Raw genomic sequence first — 22507 nt, 5'->3', positions numbered from 1 at the left:
CTAACGATACACGCGTTGTGGAGTTTCTTGCCTGGATTTGACAGAAGCGTTGCAGCCTTGGCAAAGCTGGAAGACCTCAAATTCGCTAACATCCCGGGCTAAGGTATCCCAATCACCTGCAGCAGCCAACTAAGCACCTGGGTACCCACCTAACTAGATAAATACGTTGCCAATTAGGTACATTGGCGGGATATGTACACCATCTTTGGCTGAATACTGAGCGAGGAAAGGCTGAAACTTGCGCAATTGTATGTCTTGCGTGAATTGTACACATTCTTAGCGCCATGTATCTGCTTAATAGGTTTGAGAACATCATTCAAGCACTCTGCGAATTCGCCTGATATTGAATGGTATTTGGGCCTTTACGAACCGAAGCAGGGCACAAATAGATATAACAGTCAGTCTCCAAGCCTTCATCGCGGTGATTGTCCGCAAGGTTCCTTGACATGAACATCGCCTATCTTACATCTTCGGCTCGGGCACATTGAGCATATAAACCAATGGCATGCCTGTCTATAAGAGCTTAATGCCTCTGGCGACGTTTGTCGCAATATCCATGAAAGCCAGTGCTCTCACAGATTCAGGCTCCGAAACTACTGTTGGTTTCCCCTTGTCGGCATCATCACAAATGCTGGCGTGTAATGGGATGTCCCCTAAAAATGGTATCCCAAACTCTTCACAAGCGTGTGTGACACCAGAACGAGCGCCGAAGATATGCGTACTATTTTGACAATGCGGACAGGTGAAGAGTGACATGTTCTGTACCATGCCCAATATTGGAATTTTGACCGTTTTAAACATGTTGATTCCCTTCACAGCATCTTTCATGGCAATATCCTGAGGAGTCGATACTATCACGGCGCCTGACTTATTAGTCGAGTGCTTCGAGGACAGATGGAGTATGCATACCATCTAGCACAATTTGTTGAGTAATAGTCAACTGTGTATCTCCGGTCCCAGGAGGTAGATCAAGTACAAGCACATCTAACCCACCCCACTCAACCTCATGTAAGAGCTGCTGTAAAGCTTTCATGACCATAAGACCACGCCAAACCACAGGAGCTGCATCCCCGACCAGATAACCCATCGACATAGACTTTACGCCATAATTTGATAAAGGTACCAATTGGTTGTCTACATATGTCAAACTCGTTTCGTACAATTTCATGAAAGAACGACTGACTCGAAGATAATCGTGGCTCTCCGGAAAGATTCAATAGGGTAGGTATGGAAGGACCAAAGATGTCCGTATCGAGAATCCCACTTCGCAGCCCCAGGCGTGCAAAGGCAAGCGCAAGGTTTACTACACGACTGTCAGAAGATAGTTTTGTATCATTGAGTACAGACAGACCAGCGAGCGTAGATTTTCCAACACCGCCCTTCGCAGACGAAACAGCAATTACTTTCTTGACATCCTTTATGGCCCTCCGCTCTGGCAACCCACGTTGCATACGCGGAATAGTGCCACTTTTGGGTAGGCCCTGTGTCCAAATCAGCATTAAAACCCTGATTTTATTTTTGGCAGAATTCTCCAGCTTACCAAGGGATTCTCATGTTGCAAGCAACGCAAGGTCGAAAATAATCGTGGTTTCATGTTTGTTGAAGCTCTCCAAACGATGTTCCGAGGTCATATGTCGGAGCTTTATCGGTGACGTGGGACCGGCGCCGCTCCCGCATGCCAAGATTTCAAGCTCTATTTTTTTTATTCTTCGGGGTATTATTTTGTCGTTACAAGTTGCGATCTAGTTGTGCAACATCTTTTTTCGCAATGGGAAAACAAAAGTCTCGGGCGCAGCAGTTTGCTGAGATAGCAGATCGCCGTCCCCAAGGTATTAAAACTCGGAATTTATTATATCGTAACTGTTCTAACTGTCGCAGACTTTGATCCAGAGGAAGGCGATGCCCCTCTAAGTGGTGAAGACAGCGAAATCGAAGACAGCGACAACGAAGTCGCTGCTACAGAACATTATACCAAAGTCAGGTCGGTTGCCCTCTACGTTTTCCTGAGTTCACATCTAATTCATTCATAGTAAAAGTAAACTACGGAAACCAGAACAGATATCTTTGGGTCCTCAATATGCTGGATCTCGAATAAGTCGGGAAGCCCTACTAGACAATGAAAGCGATGCATCTTCGCAACACGACTCGGATATGGATGACGAGGAAGCTACGTACGCCGATCCGAATGACTCAGTTTTGGATGTTGAGGATGAGGATGGTGACATAGACAGTGATGCTGCATTTGGAGAGAGCGACTCGGGAAAGTTTGAAAAGTTTGCCTTCCGAGGAAGCGGAAAGCCTAGAGATGTTAAGAATATTGGTATAAGGCCAAAGGCAGCCGACTTCATGTCAGAAGATAGCGATGAGGCGGAACTTGAAGACAGTGCATCTGGAGATGGAGGTTCTGACGAGGATTTATTGGATACAGCTGACCAGCACGATGATGACTCCGAGGACGAAGTCTTCTCAACTGCACGCCAGTACCCCGATGAGAAATCTGCTGGGAGTGTTACTAGCTCTAGTCGTTCCTCGATCGATAAGGATGCCGAACTACAAAGTGACTCTAGTAATGGCGAAGAGAATGCAGAGGAAAGCGATCAGGAACAGGAGCAAAGCGATGAGGATGTTGAAGTGGATGGAGACGATCACGACGATGATGAAAATACAAGACGAGAGGAACTTCGCAAAATCATGAATGAAGAACAGCAGGCGGTCGTAGCGACAATATCTCAAGCTGCAAAGGCCGATGCTGATAAAGGGAACGCGGTCAAGGAGCAAAGGAAGGCTTTTGACTCGCTTCTCAGTGTTCGTATGGTTTTACAAAAGGCGTTGGTCGCGACAAACTCCATGGCAGCCGTTGATTGTCAAGACATTGATGGGAACCAGCCGTATGAGGCTGCAGAGGAAGCTGCATTAAAACTATGGAATACATTGGACAGCCTTCGAGATGAGCTATCGAGAGCGAAGAACGGTTCTAAGCCTAGTAAAAAGCGCAAAAGGGGCGTTGATATCTCAACTCCCTCGAGTACAATATGGGAGAAGATGCAGCGCTCCGAGCTGGAAATGATTGATGTTCGACAAACGACTTTGGAAAAATGGTCTGCTAAGGTTCGTGGTACAACCGCTTTACCATTAACACGGAAACTCAACCCTAGTGCAACGCAATCTATCACCTCAGTTATACAAGACCAGCTGGCCGGCTCTGAGAACTTAATACGGAAAACGAAAATACCTAGATCATGTGCACCAATCCAAAGAGATCAGAAGCTTGTTGAAGACTCCAACATATACGATGATGGTAATTTCTACCAACTACTTCTTAAAGAGCTTGTTGACCAGAGACGGGTCGAGTCTCTAAACGCACCAGCTGCGGCTGCTGCTAACGGAAATGCTTTGCAGTGGGCGGCTGTCAAGGAAGCGAAAACTAAGAAGATTGTTGATACTAAAGCCAGCAAAGGTCGCAAAATGCGATTTACTGTTCACGAGAAGTTGCAAAATTTCATGGCGCCAGAGGATAGAGGCTCGTGGGAGCCCCACGCCATTGATAGGTTCTTCGGAACTCTCCTAGGCCAGAAGATGACTCTTGGAGAGGATATTCAAAACGAGGAAGACCATGATGCCATGTCAGTTGAAGAGGAAGGGTTGAAACTGTTCAGATCTTAGAAATAATATTTCTCCCTTCGTCACGAAACTTATCAAATTCTCTTTCATTTCTCATCAGTGCCAAATTATCGGAACAGACCTGAAGACGAGTATCTTGACTGCTGAACAGTTTCTGAACCTAGGCATCTTTGCAGTGTAAATTGCCTCATTTCTTGTCACACAATGACTGAGCGTTGGAGGCTTAGGCATCGCAGACAGGTTGCCGAAGCTCATCAATAGTAACATTTGATTGATGTTTAGTTGTCGCCAACACCTCGTAACATGATTCGACAGTTATCTCTACCATTCGTTGTGCCGCCAATCCTCTCGGCATTCACAACTATCCACGGAATGGTTTCAATGGCCACCACAATCCCCCTCTGACAGCCACTCTTCTTATCACCACCAACAGCTCGCTCGCCGATGCCGTTGGACATGCAGTCATAAATATTGCCGCCGGATCATTAAAGTCGAAACAAATCGACGCTGACGCGCGATGACGGCTGGGATCAAATCATTGGTCTTAGTAACGCTCATAGGGTTGTCGAAGGATGAGCGATGGAAAATTAGGGGTCTAATGGAAGTGAAAGGTACGACCCGTCTGGAAGCTTACTTGTACATCGATCCTGCGATGTTCTTGTTTCAGGTGTTGTTTTCTCCGTCAGCGATAGATGATTGGATTCGGTGCTTGAAACATAGTTTCATCTGATGATATGGAGCGTGGTAATTGGTTGTGGGAAAAGTTTTGTTTGGCTTACTGTATGTCATCGATTCGCATCCTGCGGAATAGCCGCGGGAAGGTAACTTGCTGAAATCCATCTGCTGGTTCTCGAAGGGGAATCTGCTTTCGGATTTGACGACTTGTTTGGGAAACTAAGAAACGTGTTGTTCTATTCGTTCGAAGACCAGTATGTCTACGTGTTTATCCTAGCTATTGAAGATATGACACCGACCAGAAATGGAGATTTCATAGAACTCGCTTATGTCCGTCAAGATGAAAACTCGCGACGCATCCTGATTCCCAAATTTCTCCCCATAGTTAATAGAGTTAATGATCATGATTGACGGCACATTAGAGCTAAAAGTTGGTTTCTGGGTTTTGACGTGAGCTGATTGAAATATGCCCTTCCTTCTGAAATTTTTCTCAAGAAAAAGTTCGGGCAATGGCAGCAATGCTCTAAAGCATTTCGAAGAACTTACGAAGGTGCTGGCATGAGTTAATTCTAAACTAAGTTTTGCCTTTCTCAATAAGACAGATAGAAATCAAATCCCTATCTGAAACCAGAACAAAGCTTGTGAAAGAAAGACGGAGGAAAAAGCCAGAGTGGATGTGTTGTTGATATCACGTGCATGATCCAAGTCGTTTCGACTTGATGTCTTGTCAAGGTCCTCACTTCTGCGGGGATAAACATTTGTTCCTCCAACATCAATCATCATTCTATCGAATGAGGCTACGTCTCGGTCATCGATCCAATCCATCATGGTCATCCTGTAGCGCCTTTGTGAAATCCATTTATTCATCGCCCCAATGGTGCATGCTGACGGTATCCAAAAACTGCCAGGTCCAAATCCTGTGCAACCCCGAAGCTCCATTCATCACGGAAATAACATCTCATCTTCGAGGCCCAACAACAACCCAACACAACCAACCAATATTCGAACTTTTAAACCATTATTGTTTAGGCACTATTTCTGGCGTTTCTATACTGCTTGATCAGCAACTGTCTTTCCGGGTCCGAAGCTCACACATTGTGACACTGTCTGTCGCGACGGGATCGGCAGTTCTGCTAAATGCATATCGATTTTCTCGACCCCAAGTTTTGCACCATCAAGCCACCAGTTACATACCGGCAGTGCTCGTCCACAACAGGTTCCACAGGACCACAGCCTCTCCCAAAAAGCAGTCGTTCAGAGCTCATGGCTTGCATCTCAGGATCGTGCTCTCAGGCCCAGCACATGGCCCCCGTGCCGCCGGGTAAATCCTGCTGGGACGGAAAGAATTGGCCAGTTGGAGTCGGTAGCATTTTGAGACGGAGCCGTACCCCACTACCTTCCCATGACAGCAGAAGGGTGTAGCAGGCTGCTTCGCCAGTGGCCGAGATATCTAATGGAGACTGGCTGTGCAAGATCGCTAGTAAGCGAGAGAATGTTCGTCAAGAGGTACAAGTGTACTGGCCATGACAGAGCGGTTCGACTCCGCCCGGTACCCGCATGCTCATGCACCTTCTGCTTTTTTGATACAGATTACACCTGAGGCTATGGTATTCGGCTTACCTTTCCTCTGTATATCTGCTTCACGTCTAATAGCTCTGTGCGATCGACGCTATGAATAGGATTCAGGACGGATTTTGATCTGATACTTATATCTTCTACCCCCACAATGAGATAATGCAAGTCGGACCAGAGGTTCTTTTGTACATGTTTGTTATCGCCCTCTCATTTAATAATAATACATTTCCTGCCTAGATAATTTGCTATCATGGCTGTCACTTGGGACTTGCGGGATACATTGAACATCAATCCGGAGCTTGATTCTTTTACTTGCGTAATTGATCAGGACTCCGTTGATTACGGATGCCAAAATTTGGTTGATTTGGAGGATCGCGAAGCAATGGTTTCCATTCTCGACGCGATGAATATGTCGATGGACCATGCAACAGTATCGAAGCATATTGAGGAATTAGCAAGTCGAGCTCGTTGCAAGGCTCACCAAGACAACACTTCGGATCAGCACCCTTCGCAACTGGATTGTCTTTCGGCAGAATGGATACTACTCTTCCAAGAAAGGTGGTTAGCAAGCAGCAGAGAAAATTCAAGGAAGGCTGCAGAAGAGTTCAGAGTGTATGAAATGAACCAAACACTGGAGCAAATTAGGTCGATGATAGATCAAGAAGAGGATGATGAGGTATAATGACTAAACATCATATTTCTTTGGAATATTATTGACATAACTAGGAATCTGTCCACGAAAACGCGCAATCACAGATTACTATCGAAATCCGAGACGTACCAGATGACTGCCCCTCACTGTCATCCGCCGTATCTCCAACCGAAGATACCACATTTTTGAGAGCCGATGCTCCAATAATTAGACGGGGAACTTTCGGAGACGAGATTGAGGATAATGATGATTGTTTTATCTTCGGACAGACCACTGCTATGTCTTGTGGCTCCATGCTCGAGGCTGATGACTTGAAGAGTGAGAGACGGCCATCACTCCGGGTCATTGTACAATCATTTCTCTTGCCATCGCCACCAGAAACTCCAGTTCTTTCCGAGGGTGAAGTTAAGCATGGAGGTGCCCCAGATAACACGAATAACGATCAATTCTTCAGAAGCTATTATGAAGAGAACACCCCCGCAAGCTCCACTCGAGCAGAAAAATTCGAATTCACGCCTTTAGCAGAACCGTTACAAGAAATACCACAAGCGAATCTCCTATTTCCACAGCTTGAGACAACTCCACCAATCCCAACTAGATCGCCTCTGCGATCCAGATCCGCAAATTCCACCTCATCTCGCCTAGAAAGCGCGCCCTTCATTCCAGTCACACCACCTTCACCCATATCACCCATAACCAACCCATCTCACGGCCATAGCAAAAACTCATCTTGCTCCTCTATGAGCGCACCCTTCATTGTGTCGCGCAACTCTCCGTGTCAATCACCAACAACAACCACACCTCTAAAACCCTATGTTTTCAACATGCCAAACTACTCCAAACCCTACTCATACACAAACACCAACCCATCACCGCCCAAAATCAGCTCTCCAACCCCAACCTCACCCTTCTCTGCTCAAAAGCGTCCAAAATTTCTCACCACCTCGTACGCAGACGACAACTACGACTACTTCACCGCCTCCCTAAACCTCACACCCTATGCCATCTCTTACGAAACCCTGAAATCCGACGGTCCACCCCCGCGCACATCCCACTCCACGCGTCCAAGCTCACGCAGCGCATCCTCCTTCAGTCTCTCCAACTACGACCGCTCATCCATGGAAAGCCTCACCTACCGCACCAGCCACCTGCGCGAGGAATGGAACGGCTCCGACGTCTGCGGTCTGTGCCGTCTTGCGCGTGGTGATGGCGCATGCGAGTGTTCGTGGGCGGGGAGTGATGTTGGTCTTGATAGTGACGATGAGGAGGAGGAGAAGGGGAGAAGGAAGAGTTCGGGGGTTAGGGGGTGGATGAAACGGACTTTTACCAGGAAGGCGAAAGGGAGGAGGGCTACTACTGATGGGACTCAGAGAGAGAGTGAGAGGGCTTTTGGTGTGGGGTTGGGATTGGGGTTGAGGAGGAAGAGTGAATAGATCTCTTATATTACTTTGGTGTCATTAGCGTGGTGTCTTGGGGACAAGGAAAATCTTTCTTTGCGGGGAGGGAAACTCTGTATAGATTTCCATATACAATGATACCTATCTATTATTCAATAATTACCATTTCCACCTCATACAATTCTCTCAATCGATGCGCATCGTATTGAAACTTCATTCTTCATCCATCCATCCATCCACCAGCATCTCATACTCCCCGAGAAAAGAAAAAGAAAAAAAGAAAACCTCATTCAGTAAAATTACACCATCTTAGCCTACTCACGAGCCACTCACACGTGCCATAACTTTAGCTCAACCACTCAACTCATTTAAAACGCTACTACCTGTATCGACTTCTCCATCCCCTCACAGACTCTCACTCCATCGCTATTCCACCCACTCGCGAGCTCTTCGAGTACAAACACATCATCTCCTTCGAATTTACATACCCATGACACAACCTAACCACGCAACCTAACCTAAATCTAAAAACCTCCACCATCCTCATCCACGCACTCCAACCCTCTTTCGAACTTCCACTCTGTCGCTCTCCCTCTACACACTCGCAGATACGTGCACGCTTAAAAAAAGAAGTGCAACAGAGGTACATCATCATGTTCACTATCTTCCGGTGCTTGTCGTAAGGCTGAGCCTGCTTTTTTAAAAAAAAGTGGACGCATAGTATCAACACTCGCTGATGCAAAAGGCGCAGTTATCGAGTATTCTACAGGGAGGAGGTCTATGTACATGTCGAATTGCAGAGAGGATGAGTTGAGTCTATTCACCTCGATGGATTAACTCGGTCGTTTTCTTTACTCTCTGTTCCTCGTGGGAGAATAATGATATTCCTGCCCAGACGCTATAATTACTTGATTCGTCCGCGCCAGTATATGACATTCTCCCTTTTGTTAAGCATAAAAATTTCGATCCAAGGAGTGTGGGAAAGTCCTTTTTGGGATTATTTTACAGTACAGGTACGCCTTTAAAACTTATTGTTCGCCAAGAGTAGACCAGATGTCTCATAAACACATAAAATTTATCTATGTACACTCTTATTCGAATTATTATTCTTCTCTGCCGTTTCAGTCATCTGAATCATCTCATGTATCGTTTGAAGTAATCAAATCGAGCGCTCAAATTCTCTACGAAAGCTCAAATTATGCATGTATGCATTTTGTAACCACACGAACGCTGAGGGAGATCGCGCGTATCGTCATTAGTGCGCTATTCGAGTTTCGTATCTCTAAGACTCCTTCGCCATGAATTCAATTATGCTGGACAGACCCTATGTTCAAGCGAAGTTCGTACTTGTCATGTTCGAGCAATCATGTGCCGCCGATAAATTATCAACGCTGTCGAGTCTGTTTCCAGGCCAGGTTATTGCCGCAATCATCCTCGTTCCTAGCCTTGCTGGATATCTTTCTCTCTAATCCAGCTCAACTCCATTAAGCGCCTCCGCCAAGCTATCATTTTGCTCGGGAATCTCAGGATGTATCTTCTCCAGCTTTTCTTCCAAGACGTCGCCCTTTTCCTTTGTAGCTTCGACCTCAGCTTCCAAATCCACAGGCGTATCACTCCTGCTAACTTCTCCGTCGCTGGGATCCGTCTCTGTCATTGGTGGTGTGATATCTCCATCTACCAACACCCTCCGTACATGGTTTAGATTTCTCTTCAGCATGCACATCTCAATTGCGATTCCTGGTCCAAAAGCACAGCCCACGACGTAATCCTTGACTTTGCCGTCCGGCGCACAATCGTCCATTTCTTTTTGTCGTAAACGATCCATGACAGAAAGTATTGTCGCAGAAGAAGAATTTCCATGGTTGATATATGTATCGTATGAGGCTCGCATGTGTTCCGGAGTTATAGACATGGATTTTTCGACACCAGTGAGAATAGTGGCGCCACCTGGATGAAGAGCCCAGTCGAAATCTGAAGCTTTTTGGTAATTTGATGGGAGGTTTGGGATGGTCGTTAAAAGGTCGTTGAACGTAGGAGCGACAATGGCGCCTGTTAATTTGGGGACTCGAGGTGAAAGTACAACTTTCCAACCTAAATTGCACAAATTAGCAGCATCAACACAGCTCGAAAATTGAATGCATACCTAATGGATCGATATCAAAGCCTAAATCTTGCTCCGTATCTGGAATGATTCGATGATCCCAACCTAATAGGCTATATATCGGTTCTGGATCTTGTTTTCCAAGACCATTACTTAGTACCGCGGCGCTAGCACAATCACTGAAGAGTGTGATACCAATTCTCGTCTCTTGTAGTTCTTGAACGCTATCCAATTCACTTCTTACCAGCAAACTACTGATTTCGAGCGCAATTACTAAAATTCTGGCTTTGCGTCCCATGAAGGTACTTCCAAGCGCAAGATTCGCGGCAGTTCTCAGACATGCAAGACCTCCACTACATCCAATTCCATGTAATAATACCTTCTCAACTGGCTGTGTAATTCCTAACCCTTTGCAAACGAAATGGTCAAATCCAGGATTTGCGCTATTTGTACATGTTGTTGATACGACGTGTGTAATATCGGCAGGAGATAATTGTGCTTCATGTAGAGCTTTCCTTGCAGCGGTGATTGCCAATGCGACTCCATCCTTCAGGAAGACCTTACATAGCTCGTCGATTGTAGGAGCACGGTCCATATTCGCCATTGGGTGATCTACTGTACCAATAGCCGATCGCGTCTCAATTCCAGTATAGTTGTTGATCATTCGTACTTTTTGGATTCTGTAAAGGATTCATATCAGAAATGTAGTGTTCAATTGGATATTTTGAAAGCTTACGCTGGAGAATCTGGATAGTGACGGGCGCAGAGAGTATCGAGATCTGAAGGTGAGAGAAGGTAGGGCGGATATTCAACGCCCAGGCCTGTGATTGAGAGATTCAGGTCTCGGAATTGCTCACTCGCCCCATCTCTGGCATCCGATAAGGTCGACATTGTGTATAGTGATGGGTTGGGTAGACAATTGGAAGTTAAACTGTTTCCGCAATGCGAATATGACTTTCCGTGAATGTTGTAACTATAGATATTGTTGTTGAGGATTGCGTAGAGACAATTGCCTGACTCAAGGTAGACTCGTCAAACGGAAGCTGTTTTCGACCGAGGTATACAGTATGGCCGAGTTACGAAGACCTACGAAATGTTCTATTCAACGATAGGATGACGTGGGTTGAAAGTCTGACCAGGCAGGTGGAATCGTTACTTGGCAGATCAGCGATTGTTCCTGGAAGGGAGAGTGGATTTTGGAAAAGAAAGTGAAGCAGCAGCAGCAGCAGGCACGCGGATCTTGAATCGTCAGATGTTGGACATTTTGGATGGCGGAAGGAAATCAATGCTAGCCTGCAGGAACGCGTTGCAGGAGGCCAATTGGACGGGAGGTAGAGCAAGCGGCTGCAACACTATCTGCTGTTGCTCCCTCAACACGGCCTAGGACGATGTCAGACTTTCCTGATCTTGCAGCTGGCGGCCGGTGAAAAGTGGCTTCGTTCCTAGACATTTGTGGATTACCTCATTGATATGCAGCCAGTGCGGCTTTAAGAAACATCCCAACAAAGTGTGTGCTTTGCTTTGCATCTACATCTGTCGACTTGTCCCTCATTTTGCAGCGAGATTCTAGCTCGACCGAATCGAGGGGTAGATGTAAGCAACCGCTCAACCATTGTCCTATCAGTCGACGATAAGCAGGGATATTTTGTGCTGTATTTTGAAGCATGTTTACGGGTGACATACTCGATACCTTGATGCTATCATTGAGCAATGGAGGTTTCTCCGCCGGCCGTGCTCCGTCTGGTCCGCGAGCTGCCTTACGCTCATGGACCCGGTTGCATCTGGGACCAAGCAATCGAAACTTTCCGTTTTTGGACCTACATCATGTGATGTGTGCGCATGTGATGATCTGATGTGCGGCCCGCACTCAGGTAATCATCGGTCTTAATCAAAAGGAGGGTAGCCCTATTAACGCCGAAATTTAGTGTCTCCGCCTCTCATCAATCTGGAAGCGGAAGCTTCAGAACTCAAAGCTCTGACATCTTTCTTATATTCTCCCGTCATCATTTCCTCACCGACAATTGATCCATCATTTCTATCCATCAATGCCACTATGGTCATCCTACCAACTCTTCCTTTCTGGATCCATTTCATAATCGAAACTCCCGCGTCTCTCAATTTCTTCTTCAATCCATCAGAACAGCTCTCCGCACCAGCACCTCAAGCTCATCCTGTCATCGCGCAATATGCGGTTCTCTTATTTACGTCAAATCTCATTGCGCTCATATTTGCCATTCGTCCCGTCGACAACACCAGCAAACTCGTAGCCGCTGCTCTGGCTGTCTACCATTTGGCTCCTCTGGTTCGAGCTGTGAGTCGAGTCACGAGCAAAAAGAAGTCTTATGGGAAAGGCCTTGGGGGACCCTGGGTCCATCTTGGAGTTCACAGCACTTGCATTCTTGCCCTTTTAGCATTATCTCTTACATGATCTTGACGGTGGGAAATGGCGGACTTTTCGATGTTTAAACAACAGCCACACGGCACACGCCTCGCGGCAAAAGAAGTTCAAAAGTGGAATTGAGGTGCCAAAAACGGTTCTTTTGTCAGGATACCTGGAACTTGGTCAGAAACTTGGTAGATCACTTCACAGCTTCTACCATCCCTAGAAGTTATGCACGAGGAGGATTTTCTAGGACATTCGATTTTTATATTATTACAGGGCCAACCAAGGCTTATCGTATCCTGTGCCATCTCCACTACATCCTCTGCAAACACTTTTGTCGCAGTAGAGACACTCCGAATTGGATTGCGCTGAAACTTTGGTGGCAGATTCTCTGATTGGTATTGAACCATTCCACGTTGTCACGCCTCTGAGTGCTCTCCATATCCTCCTGTCGCTCTCGCTTATTCCATCTATCTGGGCCACGAAATTGACCCAAGCACTTTCTCTCGCGATCTCAAGATTTTTGATGTTCTGATTGAGTTCCTTCAGCAACTCGTCATGGCCTGCATGGACTCTACTCTCCTCTCTTCGAAGTCCAAGTTGAGCCTCTTCTTCTCTCGTCGCTCGATACCATTCCTCGAACTCCGACAATTGTTTCGCTAGCCGCTCCCTCTCGACTTGAAAGTCTCGTTCCGCTCGAATATTCTCTTCTATTGATTTGCCACGGCTAAAATGCCTCTCCATGACTGCATTCTCCTTGAACTCTTCCAGGAGCGTGGTGGTCTGCCTTGGCGACGTTTGTCGTACTTCTTGTCCGTTTTGAAACTGAGCTGACCGGCTTGCAAGCTTCATTCTAAGAACTTCATTTTCTCTTGATAATCTTTCACTGATATCCAAAGCCTTCATCAAGCGCCCTTCTGTGGCATTCTTACTCTTGATCAGCTTCTCTGTGTGGTTTCTAATCCGCGCCAGCACATCAGGAGCAAGAATTTCACTATTAAACTCCTGCTTATGGCCGTTGTGGCCTGGGAAAATAATTCCTTGCTGCTGGATTGTGTCGTTCATTTCAAACTCCATCGAATGGCCATTCTCGCCATTATGGTGGAGTAGTGGCGTTTTTGGACTGACATGATCAATCGCAGAACTGCTTCTGGATCTGCGTATCCTGTTCTCCTCGTTTTCTTCGAAGGAAGTTTCTTCATCATCATGAGCAAATTCGGGCTCCTCAAAATCTACCAATGGCCTGCCTAGCACAATTCTTGCCTCCAAAGAGAGCTTACGATCTGCCGCATGCCTGGCTGCTAACGCGTCGAGATCGTGAGTCTGATACGCTTTAGGTTCCTGTCTGAAGCATTCATACTCTCCTTTCAAAAGTTTGAGTTGGCCTTCCAGATATGGTACCATCCAGTCGACGTGCTCAGTAGTTAAATCCATTTTCCGCCCGGCAAGGAAGCCAACTACGTTTAACAGTCGAAAGCAGTCGCTTTGAAGACGCCGCGCAGTTCTCACAACCAGCTCCCTAACATCAAGTTCTGTCTCTAATCCATCTTCGAGTCTATGGCGTCCGTTGATGGATTTTGGATATTTCACCCATTGCTCAAGAACATGTTCGACTTCACTCAGACTATTTCCGGTCAAGGGAGATCTTGGGGGATTAGCGTTATCGTAAGGAGTTAGACTGCCGTCCTTGTCCATATGAATTGCATCGTTTGCAATTGCGAACAACCATCTCCTAGCAAGCGCAATATCATGCGTAAGTAAATCGTACATCTGTGTTCGGGCTCTGTTCTTGGCCTCGGCTTCTTGTCTGATCATGAGTTCCTTCAGAGCGGCCGTGTCTACCTCAGACCGCGTCCTTTCCAACTCCTCATACACCTCATCTAAATCGTCTTCTGCTGACATTGAGAATTAAGGAGACAACAAATGTATATCCGAATGTTAGGTGTTGCTGTACGCACGTCGCAATGGTTTGCAATTTTCATTGAGGTCCTAAATAAATTTCTCGCAGAAAATGACATACAGGTTGAGGAATGTTCTTTGTCTACATTCCACATCCCGCTTTCTTTAAATTTTGGAAGCGCCATAACAAGCAGCGCGGTTACAAGTCCAAAACAGTCGTCTGAAAATATGTACTTTTACGATTTTCTGATTTTTCGTTCAAGGAATATTACGAAAGCGATCACATTCTTGCTTTTCAACACAAGAAATTCTCACCAGTAAGTTTTTCAATACAATCTACATTCCACGGTGCTTAGAAACATGTCGATCAATAACCGAAGCTAAACATAACTCAGCTCTTCAACGGTCATGTGGAAGTCACCTTCCGCACAGCCAACACAATACAAGCGTCCCAATAAAATTTCCAGATAAACTCTTAACAACCATCCCATTTGACCGGCAATATTCAATACTCAACCAATCAAAATACCGTCACGACACAATCCTCGCTCATGACGTTGCCACCATCTGAAACTACACTCCGTCTGCAAGGCTGGCTAAACATAAATAAGCGGCTTCTGGCCCGGTTACACTTTAGCCATAAACAACCATAAATTGGCAAGCACCACTCGCAGCCTCAAGGTTACACTTTTCGATCATGTGGCGGGATAATATAGTATCTCGTCGCACTAAAACTGGGGAAAATATGGGGCATGAATTGAAAGTCTGGGGTACGTGTGGGGAGAGAACTCGATTCTTCGCTCCTCGTCGTCTTGAGAATGTCTGAATAAGGCAGTCGGAGCTACTATTTCATTTGGCTATTCATCAAATGACTATCACATCCCAACACCATGGTCTCCGCTATATCCGTCTTCACAAATCCAGAACGCCCTGCTTTATATAATTTTCTGCTTTATATAACGCCTCCAGCCCTCACTTCCACAAACTATCCCATCCGCAAAAATGCTTCAACTCACCACCCTCCTCGCCCTCGCGGCCTCCGCCACAGCCCACTACACCTTCCCCTCCATCTCCGGCACCTCAGAATGGGCCGCTGTCCGCCAATGGACTGGTTACCAATCCAACGGTCCCGTCACGGACGTCTCACTCCTCGACATCCGCTGTAACGTCGGCGCCTCTTCCAAGTCCGCAGCGCAGACGCAGACAGTCGCTGCAGGCGGCAAGATCACGTTCGCTGCGGCCCCGAATATCTATCACCCTGGCCCGCTACTGGCGTATATGGCGAAGGTGCCGGCCGGGAAGACAGCCGCGAATTGGGATGGGAGTGGGAATGTGTGGTTTAAGATCTTTGAGCAGGGGCCGACGTATGGTGGGAGTCAGGGGTTGACTTGGCCTTCTAATGGTACATCCTCCCAAATTTCCTTCCCAAAATCCCCTACCCATAGACTCCCCCCTTAACCCTCTTTCCAAATCTTCTCCCCACTAACACAACCCAGGCCTCTCCTCCGTCCCCTTCACCATCCCCTCCTCCACACCCCCAGGAGACTACCTCTTCCGCATCGAGCACATCGGCCTGCACTCCGCCTCGGGCAAAAACGGCGCCCAATTCTACATCTCCTGCGCGCAGATCACCGTCACGGGATCTGGCAGCGGTAGTCCGGGACCTCTCGTGGCGTTTCCCGGAGCGTATAAGAGTACGGATCCGGGACTCATGCTTAATATTTATTATCCGGTTCCTACTAATTATGTTTGTCCTGGGCCGGCTGTTTGGAAGGGATAGAGTTTGGGTAAGGTGAGGGGGAAGGGGAAGGATGGGTAGGGGGGAGGTGTATATAGTAGTAGTATAGAGGAGGTGTACTTAGTTTATATGAGATGTTTATTTAACGTTATCCTTTTTCTTCCGGAATGTACGATAGTAAGCGCATATAGTAACTCAATGTACTTCGCTAAGCAAAGTGAAAAATCTATCTGCTTAAGCGAATTTCTATACTCTGTATAAAGATGCCAATCTAGAACTAAGTAAGAAGCCAGGAACAGAACTTCCAGCGTTCTACGAATTATTCAATCTACTTAAACATCTTATATTTACTCCGAGTGGAGTTAAGTGGAAGGGTACCTTAAATTAAGTTAAGTAGAATTCTTACCTACCTATAATTAAGATAGATAGTACTAGTATAGTTTAAGTAGTATAACTAAGTCTATTAACACAATAGTATTACGCCTAACTAATAATACTCTCCTGTATCGAAAATATACAGTAAAAACATCCGATCTCTAAACTCTTTATTGGCCGCACACAAAGGCTGCTACATCTGCGTAGCTCCTATACTAGAGTTAATAGTACAAGAAGTAGATAGTCTAAGTTGTGGGACTACTCAATGGTTGAGTTTGAGTTTGAGTTTGAGTTTGAATTTGAGTTTAAGTAGGTATAGATTATCTTAAGTTTGAGCCGAGTCGGGTAGGTGTGATTGCTCAACTCGACCTTGACACGTTTGATAGATTGAGTTACAGAAGATAGTGCTATTCTCAGCTATGATAGACGACTAACGCACGTCACTGTGCGTATAATACCACCACTCCTCTACCAACAATCAACAATTTCATTTAAAGTCGAGGGACGACCAACATATGACAGAATTCTCTATAGTTCAAAATCACCAACCAAACTTTTCATTAGCACAACATTTGAATAATTCACTCTTGTGTTAACCTGTAGCTTTTTGAATACGAAACAACCTTTCTATTCTTTGAAAATATCTGGTTTTAGTCGTGATGTTGAGATATCTGCTCATGAATATTGGAGGTGCGTGGAGGAGCGTGCCAGATTGAAAACCTCAAGTCATACATGTCACATCACTATCAAAAAAACCACGATCAAACAATAACTTTGCAATCCAAAACTTTCATCCCCTCTGCCACACTATCTACCTAATAAACCTCCAAAACATACCTCCCCACATCCTTCAACCTCTCAATCTCCTTCGCACTCTCCACCTTCCTCCCCTTGGCCTTCCCCTCCTTAGCAATAGCCTCCTCGAGCACCTCCGTAACATCCGGCACCGGCCACGTCGGTCCGCACAGATAAAACGCGCCCTCATCCCTAATATACGCCTGCACGATGTCATCGATACTCTGCCGCATTCGGTCCTGGATATATATCTTCTCAGGCTGATCTCTTGAGAAGGCGCGACCAAGGAGCGTGATGACGCCGGCGTCTTGATAGGCCTCCCATTCCTCGCCGTAGAGGTACTCTTCGCGCTGGTGTCGCGAGCCCATGTATAAGAGAATGGCGCCGATGGGGATGCCGGCTGCTTTCTGCATGGCGCGGTACTGGACGAAGGCGCGGAAGGGGGCGAGGCCTGTGCCGAGACCGGCCATGATGAGGGGGGCGGTGTCGAGGGTGGGCAGTTTCATGACGGAGGGTTTGACGGAGGCGGTTACTTTTGCGCCGAGGGGGAGCTCGGAGAGGTATTTGGTTGCTTGGCCGAAGCGGTCGCGGCCTTTGGGGTCGACCCAGGAGACGACGACGATCATGAGGGCGACGGTGGTGGGGTTGACTTTTTGGGAGGACGCGATGGAATATTCGCGGCGTTTCATGGGGGAGACGAGGCGTGCGATGTCGTGGAAGTCGGGGTGGGCGGATTTGAATTCGAGGAGGATGTCGGCGTAGGTTACGGTGTCTACTTCTGAGCGACGCTTGAACTCGTTGGCACCTTCTGAGCCGCCAAGGGCTAGCAGCTCCTTCTTCTCTTTGTCATCGGATGCAAAGTCGGCGAGGGATTCGTAGAAACGTTTCGGGGGCTTGCCGAAGATGTCAATGTTTTGGACGAGTGCTTGGAAGACTGTTCGAGTGTCGAGAACAGAAGAATCTTCCCGGGATGGAAGCTCAACAATATCGTCGGCATTCAGACCGTACCATTTGATAAAGTCCTCAACCTGACCAACATCGTTCTCGGCGTGGATACCAAGAGCTTCACCGATGTTGTAGGTGAGCCCGGAGTCCCCAAGATCAAATTCGATATGGAAGATATTTCGGTCGTAGGTCATTGGAGTAAGTCGTCGATTCTCTTGCACAGTGATTTCGTAGGTCTTCGTAGTCAAGTCTGGTCGGAGAGCAGATTTGGTGGCATATGCCTCTTTGAATGCAAGAGCCTTTGCAGCTGATTGCCAATCGCGGAGGAAAGCCGGCGCTTCCTTATCTTCCTTTTCAAACCCTGTGAAACTGCTAGTGTTGATGGTGGTTGGAAGTTCAGGTGCAGTAGAGTCAACATCAACCTCTGCCCAAGATTCTGGTATTTCAACCAAACGAAGGGACTTGTCAAAGTCAGCATAGACCTCGTTCAACAAATCTGAACCAGCGTTGATCTCTCCGAGCTTCTCCAATCCGTCTTCGAGAATATCGACACGTGCAACCCTGAGGAAGGCCAACTCTGTAAGAAGAGTCTCGGCCTTAGCATCTTTCTCAACAGCAGCCGACAATGTTGGATCCAGAACAAATAATTGAATGTTGCGGAACTTGATGTCGTTCCGGACAGCGGATGACAGTTTCTTCTCCAAATCCTCATCTTTGGTACCTGGAAGCTTCACAATGAGCTTGCCACCATCTTTGATATTCTTGACCACGCCAATTTCTTTCAGGAGCTTCTCCTCCCCAACATAAGCAACATCATCTTGTTCGACGGGGTAGAACGCTTCCAGAGACTTCTTGGAGCTTCGAATGTCAGTTCTTACAGTGCCACCCTGAATGAAGTTGTCATGGGTTTGATTGACAGCGAGATTGCTTGCTGGTTCTCCTGAGAGCAACTTGCTAACTGCTAACGGAGCGGTTGCTGAAGCAGAGTCCTCGATATCCCAGAAAGTGTATTGCTGAACATCCTCACTGTTGATGAGTTGAATGTGCTCAGCCTGCGCCTCCTTGGCTGAAGATGTGCTGAAAGCAGAGGCGATCAAATCTGGAGAAATGGCTTCACAACGCGGGTATTTTCGGTCGACGATAGAGACGGAGGACTTGTCAGAGAATACGGTAGCAGCCAAGACATCCTCGTACAAGCTCGAGTGAGCAGATTCGTCTGCTGCAGTGGTTTCGTCCAAAACTTGACCGAGGACGGTAATCTTCTGAACTGAAGCTGGCAGGGTGTTCAAGAACGCCTCTTCGGAAAATGGTCGGTAAACTCGCACATTTACAACACCCACTTTTTTGCCCTCTCCAGACAGTTTCTCGGCAACTTGTTTTGCAACAGATGCCTCAACACTTCCAAAAACAACCAACACGTGGTCGGCAGCCTCGTGACCAGTGTATTCAAAAAGGTTGTACGCAGTACCGAGCTCGCCATTGAAGGCTTCGAGAAGTTTTGTGACCTTGGCTTCGGCGTCGGCCTTCTTGCTTGCCTTAGACAATACTTTAATAATGTCTTTGTACGATTTGCTCAGAGCGGCTCCACTCAAAGTATCAATTACGCGAAGGGTATCTCGTCCCACGGTGATACCGTCATAGACATGAATTGTTGGCAGGACAGATGCGAGAATAGTTGAGAACAATGACATATGCTGAGCCTCATACGCAGAAGCACTAGCAACAAGTCCAAGTCCCAATTCCTCAGCGACAGTCAAAGCCGTAGCGTAATCAGTCACCAAACCTCCTGACGGACCAGGCGCATAGTCTACAGCAGCAACATGGGCAACGAATGGATTTGCAACCGAGTACAAAAGCGCAAGTTGATCAAGCGCGGATCTAAGGCTATGTAGACTTGAAGAGGAGGCCAAAAGAGTCTGCGGGATGTGTCGCTTGGCTAAGTCAAAATCCTTTGAGAACATATAACCAAGAGCAATCGATCCTGCACCGGAACGTGTCTGCATAGGAGCAACCTCTGTAGTATAGCCATTCGAGTTTTCAACGCCCTGCTCTGCCCAGTTCTTGACAGCAATATCGAGATCAAAAGACTCCGGAGAGTAGGAGAAGATTTTATCGGAAAGCGCGTATGCGACCTGCTGGGTCAAGACTTGTGCAGTGACATAAGTTGGCCCGCTGATCGAGGAGTAGGCAATAGGCTGGCCGAATGGGAGACTTGAGGACTTGGAGGTAAACTTTCGGAAGGTAGAGGGTTCGTCTGGGGTATTCCAGGTGCTTTGAAGGACTTCGCCGCCAGCAGGTTCCTGTTTGACAATTGATTAGAGATTATTAACAGGTAGAAGTACGGCTGCTCTTACCAGTCTCTTGGGCTCTGGCAATTGTCCTTCTGACCGGCGCTTCGTGCCTCTGGTGACTCTCGTCGCCGGCTTGTCAATTTGCATTGGCTCAACCATGATGAGTATCTCGCTCTGCGCAAGACCACAACAGATGTACCTTACAAAGTAGAGTATATGGACAAGTGAGCACAACCAATTCAATGGTTGGAGGAGTTAAGACAACAAGAATGCAAGAGAGAGAAATAAAAATTTAACGGAGGCGTGGACGGATCAAGCTCGGAGAAGCAGAATTTCAAAGCAAACTTAGCCTGGGGAAGCGTAGGGGTAGTGGGGGTAATAGAAAAGGACTAGAACAAACCGATGCAGAAACATAATGTAGCAATGACTAGACTAGCTCATGGGTGGTTGAATTGGAGCTTTATCCTACAAGGGCGATGGCGCCATTGCTTTGATCGAGAGCTTCGTAGCCAAGCGAATTGTAAATTTTCCGCGATACAATTTGCTTGCTTGCAGATATATAAATAATGCATATTCTTATGAGACAGCATAATTGCTAGTATAAGATTAATCCAGATGGCTATTGCAAACTCAAATAGAGGTAAAAATGCCTTTCCAACAGGCGCGTATTGTTTACATTGTGTTGATAAAAGTTTTGAGCACGAGCAATCACGCCTTTATCCCTGTTGTCACTCTTTGAATTGCAGATTGCCGAGATCGGTCAACTTGGGACCGAGCACGTGCTGAGCTCCCTTCCACATCACGTGCAACTTCCTCGATTTGATCCGCGACTTCTTTGCCACCTTCTCCCCAACTACAGACCATTGTTACTTATATCTTCGCAAATCTACACAGTTATGATTGTAAACATTTTGGCACTATTTTAGATATGCATTTCATTGTTTACTTCCTCACATTGAATACTCCCGCTGCGTCGGGATCAATGCCGGGACATCTTCCCAAACCATTGGTTTTTCATGTATCTGTTTCAATTGTAGATGCTGTAAGCTGAGGGTCTCTTTATCCTGATAACAGATATTCCAAAGTTACGCTTCATTCTTCATGCTCATGTACTTGCAATTGGTTTTTTTTTCGTTTTATAAACTTCCAAGTTTACATTTAACATCAGTCTATGAGGACACCTGTAAGGTCAGTGACTTTGGAGTCCCTTTGACGACTTTTACCAATGTTAGCACTTTTACTCATACAAATACCGAGCTCCTGAAATATTCTCGCGCCTGCTGCAACTCCAGTTCTCAATCCTTTTCTCGCGTTCGTTTCCTTGCTATTTCACCTCTGCTTGCTGCGCCCCTCCCTACTCTTCGTGGAAACATTCTTCCCACTCAGTCGCCGCTCGGATTTAGCTTGACTAACCGGTTTTACCGCCGTCTGAAGCTATTCGGGATGTAGTGAGATTAGCAGCTCATTGCTCACTTGGGCTCGTTTGTTTTGATGATTGTACTATTGAGTTGACGTGTGGGACAGCTATACCATTTCACCGAATTGTGTATTTGCTGTAGGACTGATTCTGTGCTTACCCCTGCTGCTCAAATGTTAGTAAGCAGAATTTCAACGTCTTGCAGTTCGAACAATTTGGCGGCTCAGGAGTCAAGCCTTTCCAACCTTCCAAGTTATTCTGCGCCTTCACCTACATTCATCATCTTCTTGTATTACATTTTCGTAAGCAGTCAGACCACACGGTTCACCTAGTTTCACGCCATATCATCAACCTTATCCTTCAGAAAGCTAAGGCTTACAAAGTCCATCGTGTTGCTGTAAACCATATACGACCCGAGGAACGGTCTCCATCGGTTTGGCACTAGAAAACCTCAACATACTCAGATCTGAATTTTAATGAAAGAGGATGGACGACTCTGGGCATCACCTAGAGTATCTAGACAAGATCTGTGATCATTGTAAATCTCTTTTGGGAAACCATGTGTTACCACGCATCCTAAACATTCCTCCTCGTCCAGAGAAGAACACTCATATCGAGTGGGGGAAGCTGCTCTGTACTTTTA

At 46.6% G+C, this 22507-nt stretch overlaps 8 protein-coding genes across 8 annotated transcripts; 4 read left to right on the top strand and 4 right to left on the bottom strand.

Moving 5' to 3' along the window:
• Positions 1-513: 513 nt before the first annotated feature.
• Positions 514-1594, bottom strand: GLAREA_01467 (P-loop containing nucleoside triphosphate hydrolase; the record flags this gene model as incomplete). The annotated part of the gene is made up of 5 exons (XM_008088683.1): positions 514-863; positions 910-1134; positions 1184-1303; positions 1352-1481; positions 1541-1594. The coding sequence occupies 5 exons, from the start codon at positions 1592-1594 to the stop codon at positions 514-516; spliced, it is 879 nt and encodes a 292-aa protein (XP_008086874.1).
• A 174-nt stretch (positions 1595-1768) lies between these two features.
• Positions 1769-3663, top strand: GLAREA_01466 (uncharacterized protein; the record flags this gene model as incomplete). The annotated part of the gene is made up of 3 exons (XM_008088682.1): positions 1769-1829; positions 1879-1981; positions 2031-3663. The coding sequence occupies 3 exons, from the start codon at positions 1769-1771 to the stop codon at positions 3661-3663; spliced, it is 1797 nt and encodes a 598-aa protein (XP_008086873.1).
• Positions 3664-6121: 2458 nt separating this feature from the next.
• On the top strand, positions 6122-7956 carry GLAREA_01465 (uncharacterized protein; the record flags this gene model as incomplete). The annotated part of the gene is made up of 2 exons (XM_008088681.1): positions 6122-6547; positions 6598-7956. 2 exons carry the CDS (start codon positions 6122-6124, stop codon positions 7954-7956), a joined length of 1785 nt encoding a protein of 594 aa, XP_008086872.1.
• A 1429-nt stretch (positions 7957-9385) lies between these two features.
• Positions 9386-10912, bottom strand: GLAREA_01464 (Thiolase-like protein; the record flags this gene model as incomplete). Its single annotated transcript, XM_008088680.1, has 3 exons — positions 9386-10011; positions 10064-10701; positions 10758-10912. The coding sequence occupies 3 exons, from the start codon at positions 10910-10912 to the stop codon at positions 9386-9388; spliced, it is 1419 nt and encodes a 472-aa protein (XP_008086871.1).
• Positions 10913-11786: 874 nt separating this feature from the next.
• GLAREA_01463 (uncharacterized protein) lies at positions 11787-12449 on the top strand (the record flags this gene model as incomplete). The annotated part of the gene is made up of 2 exons (XM_008088679.1): positions 11787-11892; positions 11947-12449. 2 exons carry the CDS (start codon positions 11787-11789, stop codon positions 12447-12449), a joined length of 609 nt encoding a protein of 202 aa, XP_008086870.1.
• A 225-nt stretch (positions 12450-12674) lies between these two features.
• On the bottom strand, positions 12675-14306 carry GLAREA_01462 (uncharacterized protein; the record flags this gene model as incomplete). The annotated part of the gene is made up of 1 exon (XM_008088678.1): positions 12675-14306. The coding sequence occupies one exon, from the start codon at positions 14304-14306 to the stop codon at positions 12675-12677; it is 1632 nt and encodes a 543-aa protein (XP_008086869.1).
• Positions 14307-15305: 999 nt separating this feature from the next.
• On the top strand, positions 15306-16083 carry GLAREA_01461 (fungal cellulose binding containing protein; the record flags this gene model as incomplete). The annotated part of the gene is made up of 2 exons (XM_008088677.1): positions 15306-15705; positions 15800-16083. The coding sequence occupies 2 exons, from the start codon at positions 15306-15308 to the stop codon at positions 16081-16083; spliced, it is 684 nt and encodes a 227-aa protein (XP_008086868.1).
• A 1148-nt stretch (positions 16084-17231) lies between these two features.
• On the bottom strand, positions 17232-20606 carry GLAREA_01460 (Riboflavin synthase; the record flags this gene model as incomplete). The annotated part of the gene is made up of 2 exons (XM_008088676.1): positions 17232-20456; positions 20511-20606. 2 exons carry the CDS (start codon positions 20604-20606, stop codon positions 17232-17234), a joined length of 3321 nt encoding a protein of 1106 aa, XP_008086867.1.
• Positions 20607-22507: the final 1901 nt, after the last annotated feature.

The sequence above is a fragment of the Glarea lozoyensis genome (genome assembly GCF_000409485.1).
Source record: "Glarea lozoyensis ATCC 20868 chromosome Unknown GLAREA7, whole genome shotgun sequence".
NCBI classification, from domain to species: Eukaryota; Fungi; Ascomycota; class Leotiomycetes; order Helotiales; family Helotiaceae; genus Glarea; species Glarea lozoyensis.
This window is presented reverse-complemented; position numbering and strand designations above follow the sequence as displayed.